General features: G+C 37.5%; 1 protein-coding gene across 1 annotated transcript; it reads right to left on the bottom strand.

Moving 5' to 3' along the window:
- Window positions 1–7,398: 7,398 nt before the first annotated feature.
- On the bottom strand, window positions 7,399–9,413 carry LOC142985943 (uncharacterized). Its single transcript, XM_076134183.1, has 3 exons — window positions 9,395–9,413; window positions 8,796–9,146; window positions 7,399–7,967 (listed from the first exon to the last, which is right to left on the bottom strand). The coding sequence occupies exons 1-3, from the start codon at window positions 9,411–9,413 to the stop codon at window positions 7,399–7,401; spliced, it is 939 nt and encodes a 312-aa protein (XP_075990298.1).
- Window positions 9,414–10,074: the final 661 nt, after the last annotated feature.

Genomic DNA, 10,074 nt, shown 5'->3' with positions numbered 1-10,074 from the left:
CTCATGAAATATCACCGACAAATGAGAAACAATTGTTGTAAACTAATACTATTTATGTAAATTAATGATATATAAATGATTGACAATGAAAGTTGAGAGGTTTTAGAAATAACTTAAATAAATCTTCAATGAGGAGTTGCTTTCTTTGGACCTTAGTTGCCTTCTTTGGACTTAGAAATATTTTTACTAACGGTCCAATGAAGGTGACTCTAATGAAACACAAAATAAGAAATACTTTTTTATTATAATTTTATAACTGACAGTTTTGAAACTTGCATGAGATCAACAATTATTATCAGTCATTGTTTATTAATATAATTTCAGACTTGAATTTACGTACAATTAGTTAAACTAGGAATCAACAATTATTCATAAATGATTTATTTATTCGCAAATGATGCGAAAAGAAATAAGAGAAGAAACTTAATGAGAAATAACAAAAATAACTTCCAAAATATTTTGTCTTACACATAATAAACTTAAAATGTAATCAAAAAGGAAAATAAACTTCAAAGTATTAACTTATTCTTGCCTAAAGGACATTTAAACTTAATACAAAATTGAAAATATAATATCTTTTAAAATATTTTTAAGTCTTGCACAGAGGACATAAAAACTTTTTGGTACTCTTATTGACGCAGGCACAATGCATGTGTACATTGTGTACCCATGCATTACAAATCTGACACTTTATCATGTCTTCTACTTTGCACTGAAGACAAAGCTTGCAGAACCATTTTTTTATATCTACTTCTGTTTTTGCCTTCTTGCTAGTTGATGGTTAAGGTTCTTTATTTTTAGCGGTCAGCTTTAGCATTTTTGGTTTTTTCACTTTAGCTTGCACTTGCTCCAGAGTGGTTTTGTACGGCGACGAGGTTAACTCCAAACTATTTTGGGATTTACGACATTTCTGGCGAAACTTTTTGGCAATTAATTTTGATCCTTGAAATATCTGATCAATATGGAATGAGTATTCTGATCCTGATTTGAGTGTATCTTTATTTGTGTTGGCTGCGTCTTTTTCTTTACCTGATTCTGTTGAGGTTTCTTCCAGTTCATCTGTACCTTTAGTCTCGGTGACTATATTTTGACTTCGATACTCCAGTTCAGGTAAAGTAACGACAGGTTCCGTGTCCATAATTTCCGGTAAATCGCAGATAGGGGATCAATTTCGTTTAGTGGGACATTCTCATTTGTCTCATCATGAGTTTTATGAATTCATAGTCAGCAAAAACATTTTTGTTTAGCGGGCATATGCCTGTTTTTGAAAAGCCATTTGAAGCATTGCCAACAGATGCTGCTCTAGAATAAGCAATGCCAAACAACATAGATACTTGGAATGTTGTGACAACTCTGCCAGGATTCTGACGCAGGTATTTTTCTGTTTCTTCGATGTAGTAAAGGCTCAGAAGCTTGAAAAACGATACATCAAGAGGTTGTAATTTGTGTGTCGTGTGTGCAGGCAATGAAACCAATATGACGTTGTCAGCCTTTGCATAAGTTATTGCTTCTAAATTTTTTGTGTGGCTTGTGTGACCATCTAGCACAAGTAAAACTTTCTTTTCAGGGGTTGGTTTCACCGTTTCCACGAAATGTTGCAACCACAATGTATAAATCTCTTCGTTAATGAACCCACTGTCGGGATTAAATGCAAATATTGTTCCAGGAGGTGCCCCATCCCGTAGCTCATCTTTTGATCCTTTACGCTTAAAAATTATAAGCGGCGCGGCGGCGGTACATAAAACCCAGCAGCACTAGCGCAACATACCTACAGCAGTGGTCGTTACACCCCTTTAACCACTAGTAATGGAACCCACTTGGCGCTTCCCCTTCAGGGCTAGTATTTTTCGAGGCTTCTTCTGGACAGTTGACAACCCAGTCTCGTCCATGTTGAAAATTCGCTGAGGATCATGTAAATCATTTTTGTCCATAATGTCTTCCAATTTATCAAAGAATTATTTAACTATCTTCTTATTGAACCCAGTGGCTCTGCTCATAGATGTGGCTCTTGGTTGACGGAGACTTATATCTGGATGGCGCTTAATAAATGCATAGTACCATTTTTTCTCTGCAGCTTGTTTGGTTTTATTAAAACGATTTTCAAATTTTATTTCTCTCAGCCAATCAAAAGGCAAGCTCTCTGACATCTTTGGGAGTAGAGTAAGTGCGCCAATTATGGACCACCATAAGGTTTTTTTGTAATAAAACTCGGAATTGTAAAGATTAATCAGCCTTACATATTTTGAAAGGTTTGATAGTTATTTAGGAACAAAAACAATTTTTAGAATTCTTAAGGAACATTAACATCTTAGAAATAATCAACATTTTCTAAAATATGTCATTATTGTACATTAGAAAAAAGTGTACAAAATATGGACCACTTGGTTCAAAATATGGACCATAGTGAATTTGGTACAAAATTATTGAAAAAAAAAGGACGTGTTGCTTTAAACTAAATCAGTCAACTAGTAAGAAGAAACTAAGGCGATTAACACACTGCCCCGCACCACGCAGCGTAGCGCGTGAATGCGTGTTCGAACGTTGCTTGTAAGTATCTCCGTTTGTATGGAAACACGCGTGTATGCGCGTGATCCGCATGAACGCGCGTGGATGCATTTTCTGTGTGTTAGACTGTGCGTGTTTTCCATACAAACGGAGATACTTACAAGCAACGTTCGAACACGCATTCACGCGCTACGCTGCGTGGTGCGGGGCAGTGTGTTAAGCGCCTAATTGCTGGTACACAATTCACAAACAAAAAAATCAACCTTATCTTCAATGCCAGCACATTCTTCATGAGCCCACTCCCTGCATGATGCACATTTAATCCATTTCTCTTCATGTACGTCTTCAGAAAAAAGCCCATTACAATATAAACATTTACCGTTTTCATTTTGGGAACGATCAGGACTTTCATCGGTCGAACTTTCCGACGATGATTTTTCTTTTCTTTTGGGCTGTTTTTTTGGCATTTTCTTTTTTGTCTTCTTTGGCAGTTTCTTTGGCGTATCTTTTTTTAAGTTCTTCTGTAACGACGTCTCTAAATCTTGTTTATAAGGGGAAAATGTCAAGATTGTAGGTTTGGTGGCTTTTCTTCCTCTGTTGCTAACAGTTTTCCTTAAATGCGGTATAGGCTGCAACACTTTTGGCGAAAAATATGATTTAGATGATGTAGAGGGACTAACTATTGAGTCATTCATAGTCAGTGTTGACACTCCTGTTTGTGCATTTGCTTCATGATCTCCATCAACACTCTGGGGTGATGGTTTGATTACAGATTGAGGTGCGGGAGATGCAACAACCCTTGTCTCAGGTAGGCAGTTATCGGGTTCAGGTACAACAGCCTTTTGCTCAGGTATCGGGTTATCAGGAATTATATCAATTGGTGTCGTTATATCGCGCGCTGGGTCATTAGAAGGCCCCTCTGCTGCTGGAAGGTCTTCGTCAATAAAGTCATGATAACGGGATATATCCCTGTAGCACGGAAACCGCTAATGGCCAATTCTGCACGCTGAGCTCGTACATAGGCTAGACCAAATAATTCCGCAATGTCAAAATGTGTTATTGCGCGAGGTTGCATTCGTAGTCGTTTGCGAATTTCTTCAGTCAAGTATTTTTTTTAATGGACCCATGAATGCTTTATCAAGTGGCTGCATTTTATGACTTGAGTGTGGAGGCAGACACAGCAAGCGAACATGGTTTTTTCTGGCTAAATCCACAACTTTGGTATTTCTGGTGTGGCTTGCATGGCCGTCTAAAATCAGTAGAACCTGTGATGTGGCACATGGTTTCACATGCTGTAAAAAATGCTCAAACCATCGAGTAAATAGATCAAGTTGTATCCATCCGGATGGATGACAAGCATGGATGGCACCAAGTGGAGCACCTTTCATCAGTAGTGCATTGACCCGTTTCCTCGGAAATATCAGCATCGGCGGGACAAATGTGCCACTTGTACTCATACATATCACACAAGTGATCGTTGATCCACGTTCTGCTGATGTTACCGTTCCTATTTGTTTTTTGCCTTTGAGAGCTAGTATCTCCGGCATTTTCAATGGTACCACTGAAATTCCAGTTTCATCCACGTTATAAATATTGGTTGCAGGATACTGGATTTTATCAAAAGAGCTCTCTAACAAGTCAAAAAATTCTTTAACATTTTCTTTGTTAAATCCTTTCATTCTAGCTATTGATGTGCCAGTTGGACGGCGAAAGGATAGCTTTGAATGGCGCTTAAGGAACAACTGCAACCATGATCTTCCCGCAGATTCATTATCTTGAGAAAACGTGTGCTTTATATTATTCTTTTCCGCTAACTGGCAAGCTAAAGATCTGATGTCCCTGCGCGTAAGACCAAATCCAGATTTTTCTATTTCTAAAATATAATCACACAATTCAGCTTCCAATTCACTCGGCAAAGTCGATTTTCTTCCAAGTTTATGGTTCGTCACGTCGCTAAGTGACTGATCTTCCATTTTCGATAAGCGTATAAGCGTAGTTTTGGGTACTCCATATGTTTTAGATGCTTTTAAGAAACCCATTTGCTTATCTCGTATAGCTTTAATTGCATTAGCCATTGCCTCTTTATCCCATGTTTGTCTGGTCTTTTCTTTGGTTGTAGTATTCGTAGATGTCATCCTTAAACAATCAAAATAAAATAATCTATACTAATATTATAAAGCTGAAGAGTTTGTTTGTTTGTTTGATTGTTTGTTTGTTTGTTTGAATGCGCTAATCTCAGGAACTACTTGTCCGATTTGAAAAATTATTTCAGTGTTATATAGCCCATTTATCGAGGAAGGTTATAAGCTATATATTATTATCATCACGCTACTACCAATAGGAGCAGAGTACCAGTAAAAAATGTTTCGAAAACGGGGAAAATTTTGACCCATTCTCTCTTATGTGACGCAAGCGAAGTTGCGCGGGTTAGCTAGTTTAATATAACACTGTTTGTAATATGGACCACTAGTCCATATTAAAAACATGCCGGTGGTCCATATTGTAACACACATACATTTTTAGGTTAATATTGTTGCTAAGAAAAATATTTAAACTATTAGATATAACAACTTATTTTAAATGATTATAAAACAACTCACCTTATGCCTGGTATAATTCACTTTTCCGAACAGTAATATTTGCTGAAGTTATGAGCTTACGAAGTAAGGTAAAAAATTACGTCGCGCGATGACAAAAACAAAAAATGGCTGCCGTTAATGCGTGCGCGCTCTCTGCCGACCAGCAAACGACTAGCGAGGCGCGGGCGGGGTGGAATTCAGTGTGCGGAGACCGATACCTATCTACGACTGATGGTTTTGGAGAAATGTAGGTAGTCCATATTACGGAACCAGTCCATAATTGGCGCACTTACTCTAATATCGAACAAAGAATTCTCTATTTCAACAATGTGATCCCTTAATTCCGTTTCTAAAGCTTCAGGGAGATCTCCTTCTGAACCCACTATCTGAACTTCTTCAACAGCTTTTTTTTTGCTTTTCCCATTCAATCGTATTTTTAATGTGGCTTTTGAAACGCCATACATTCGATTCGCTTCATTTAATCCAATCGTTTCTTTTCTTAAAGATTCTATGGCAAGTTTCATACTAAATAGTTTCATTCCAAGAATAATATTTTCTTTTCTTTTTCTCTGCTGACATTCTGGAATATACAAATAAAAACTTATAGGGTAGCCTGATAGCCGAGTGGTATAAGTTGACACCTCCCACGCAAGTGGTCGCAGGTTCGAACCCGAGGCAACACACCAATAACTTTTCGAAGTTATGTGTGTATTAGAAATAATTATCACATGCTCCAACGGTGAAGGAAAACATCGTGAGGAAACCTTGCATGCCTAAAAATTTGTTTAAAACATTTATTGAGGGCGTGCAAAGTCCCCAACCCGCACTTGGCCAGCGTGGTGGACTCAAGACCTAACCCCTCCTTCATTACGGGAGGAGACCCTTGCCCAGCAGTGGGACAGTAATGGGTTAAATTTATAGGGTGTCTCTACTGTTTACACACCTATTTTGTTAAGAAGTGCACTACGGGAATTGAACCCGCACGCCTCAACTGCTATCACCTTATACTGTGTCCAAACTATTCATAAATGTGAGACTTCCTAAAGCGCTACAAGGGAGTTACCGGCACTGGTCCGACAAAGAACGTTTGTTGATAATATATAAAACATTTATTGTAAACACACACACATATATATTTATATAACAATACAAAATTACACAATTTATTTATAGATTACCAAAAATTATTATTTACTACCAAGTTAACAACCTAGCGCTCTGTCGGGCCACTGCGCAGCAACTGGCCGAGTCGTCTCACATGCGTCACGCTTGCACACACATTTATTGCATACATACATATGTACACCTACAAACTAATTATAACGAAGTCGCTATCTAAATACGTGCAATTAAAAAATACACGATACATAAATCTTCATTTATTAACTTTGATAATAGGTACATCTAAACTAATATTATAAAGCCGAAGAGTTTGTTTGTTTGAACGCGCTAATCTCAGGAACTACTAGTGCAATTTGAAAAATTATTTTCCCATTTATCGAGGAAGGCTATAAGCTATATATCATCACGCTGTGACCAATAAGAGCAGAGTACCAGTAAAAAATGTTACAAAAACGGGGAAAATTATGACCTCTTTTATGTGACGCAAGCGAAGTTGCGCGGGTCAGCTAGTTTTCAATATAGCTGTAACGAAAAAAAAGAAAAGTAAATGATTATTTAAGTCAAAGTCAAATATTCTTTATTTCATAAACTTTAACAAGTATTTGAAATCGTGAAAAATATTTTTTATCTGCAAGTGCAATGAACAAGCACCCTTATGGCGCTTGTGTTGGCGGTGCGAGAACACAGAACCACGGTTGTTCTAAATTGACGACTAGGGAATTATAACAATGAAACACCTGACGCCTGTTCTTAAGTATGGTACTGTATTCGGATACACACACACACACACACAATATACACTCGGGGTCTTATATAGACTTGGTGTGAAACAAACGCTTGCGACTTTTAATTTAGCACACAACGCCATCTATCGAGCGTCATGACAAAAAAAATACATTTTATTTTTATTACATAAATATTTTTGTACATATTTTACTTTTTGTTGTTTTTACATATTATTTGTATTATATTGTCTGAACATACCGCCCACCAAGGACATTTAGTGGCGAAATGTCCTTCACATTGTTCTATAATATAAATAGTTGTTCTACTCAGCTGATAGCTGACAAAAAATACATAACAAGTAGAACCCAAACAAAAAATCAATCTTAAAATTAAACACATCAGCAATAAATAAACAGTTGATTCAGTTTGTAAATATTGTATAAGTATAAATAATTTAAAAAATATATCAGTCTTGTGCAATTGGTAAAATACAAAGTTTAGATGTGGGCCTTTTCAAAGTCGATGATTTGGTACGTAGTGTGACTACACGGGTTATATTATCCTGACCCGGATGCTTTTGTATGACTCGACCTAATGACCATCGGCATGGTGGCAGGTCATCTTCTTTAAGGAGTACAATATCATCAACATTAGGTTCTGGTACTTGTACAGACCACTTGTACCGATTCATGAGGTTTGACAAGTATTCATTCGACCATCGACGCCAAAATGATTGTAACATTCGTTGAACGAATTGCCAACGTGTTAAACAACCTACACTGGTACCTTCATAATTGACGTCAGGTACGTTTATAAGTGGCTCGCCAATCAAAAAATGTCCTGGTGTTAGTGGCAATGGCTCACTAGAATCAGTTGAACTAATAATACTTATTGGTCTCGAATTTAAGCATGCCTCTACTTGTGTCAACAATGTGCTCAGTTCCTCATACGTAAGAGTCGACTCACCAATTACTCGCTTGAGATGAAATTTTGTTGATTTCACCCCTGACTCCCATAAACCACCAAAATTTGGTGCATGGGGAGGAATGTAATGCCATTCAGTACCAATTGCTTCCAGACTCTCTGCTATAGTAGACTGAAAAGCTGATAGTTGTTGCAGCTCTCGGTCTGCACCAATGAATGTGGTAGTGTTATCGCTCCATAATTTTGCGCAATGCCCTCGACGTGACACAAAACGTCAAAATGCAGCCAAAAAAGCCTGTGTACTCATATCGCTTACTATCTCTAAATGCATAGCTCGTGTGCACATACACACAAATAGGCAAATGTACCCTTTGTATGAGCGGTGCCCGCGGCCCTTGGAGGTTCTTATATTTATGGGACCAGCGTAGTCAACCCCACTGTGTAAGAATGGACGTGCTGGGGTGCAGCGAACAGCTGGCAAAGAACCCATGAATTGATTTTTACAACTTGCTCTCTGCTTAGCACAGGTAACACATTTGCGTACGTGATGTTTTACGAGATTTTTAACTCCAATGATCCAATATTTTGTCCTTAAATAATTAATCATAAGTTGTGGACCGCCATGCAAAGTTTTATTATGAGCATCGGCCACAACAAGCTCTGTGAAATGAGACTTCTTTGGCAAAACAATTGGGTGTTTAGTTTGTTCTTCTAATAGCGACTTTTCTAACCTACCTCTAACTCTCATAATGTCCTTGTTGTCCAGATATGGACATAAAGATTTTAAATCACTAGTTCTAGTTTGTAAATAGCCCTTTTCTTTTAATTGTGTGTACTCAGTTTTAAATATATCCTTTTGTACTATTTTTATACATGTATTTTGTGCTTCTTCTATTTCTATCTTTTGTAAATAATTTTCCTGATTTTTGCCCTTATTTAAAAAACGACGACAGTAAGATACTACTCTCAATAGTTTCGTTAGAGATGAAAACCTATCAATAATTGATACCGGTATTGTAGCTACGTGTGTTTTTATAGACTGTTCTAAGTTACAGATCAAATCTTTTGGTCTACTATATACAATTTCTGTATTCCCTAAAAAAGATGGACCTGAAAACCATATTTGATTTTGCACTAATAAGTTTGGTAGTAATCCTCGTGAGGCGCAGTCTGCAGGGTTATTTGCACTTGAAACATGAAACCATTGAGATGAATCTGTTACATTTAATATTTCAGAGGTGCGATTGGCAACAAAAGTCTTCCATCTGCTGGGATGGCTGTTTAACCAGGCTAACACAACAGTGGAATCGGTCCATGCTATAATTTTTTCCCTTGGGATACTTAAGATTTCAGCTGTTTCGACTAATAACTTAGCTAGCAGTACCGCACCACACAGCTCCAAACGTGGAATACTGACTTGCTTAATGGGAGCGACTCGTGTCTTTGCAACCAGTAGTGAGACGTGTACATGACCTGTGCTATCCGTTCTACGCAGATATATTACTGCAGCATATGCTGCCTTGGAGGCATCACTAAACCCGTGTAACTCCAAATCATCTTTAGGCTTAGTGCCAAGCCAGCGAGGTACCTGAACTTTGCTAACTAGGGCAAGGTCTGCTCGATAAGTTGTCCACTCGTTCACCAAGTCTGTACTAAGTTCTGTATCCCAACCAACTCCTGCGAGCCACAATTTCTGAATAAAAATCTTTGCCAGAATTACTGATGGAGCTAACCAACCTAAAGGGTCAAACAGTCGAGCGATTTCAGAAATTACAGCTCTTTTGGTGACAGGAGCAGTCAATGCTGATGGGAAATTTACTGAGTACTGGAATATGTCCTCACTACGATTCCAGGTGAGTCCTAAGATTTTTATTGTACTATCAAGTTTTAATTCTATGTCCTTTTGTTCTTGTATTTCTATATTGTTGTCCTCTAAATTTTCTTTTTTGTTCTCTATTTTCTTAGTTGTACTTGATTGACCTAATTGTTCTCTTGTTTTATTTATTTCAATTGTTTTTATTACTTCTAACATCTTTTGTTTATTGCTATTCCATTTCTGTAAAATAAATCCTGCCTTGCTTAGTAATTCTGTAATCTGTTTGTATATTTCAGCACCTTCTTCAACACTATCACAACCCGTCATCAGGTCGTCCATGAAGAAACAGTTTAAAACTTTATCCATAGCAAGTGGATACTGTTCTCCTTCATCGTACGCTAT

The sequence above is a fragment of the Anticarsia gemmatalis genome, chromosome W (genome assembly GCF_050436995.1).
Source record: "Anticarsia gemmatalis isolate Benzon Research Colony breed Stoneville strain chromosome W, ilAntGemm2 primary, whole genome shotgun sequence".
NCBI classification, from domain to species: domain Eukaryota; kingdom Metazoa; phylum Arthropoda; class Insecta; order Lepidoptera; family Erebidae; genus Anticarsia; species Anticarsia gemmatalis.
This window is presented reverse-complemented; position numbering and strand designations above follow the sequence as displayed.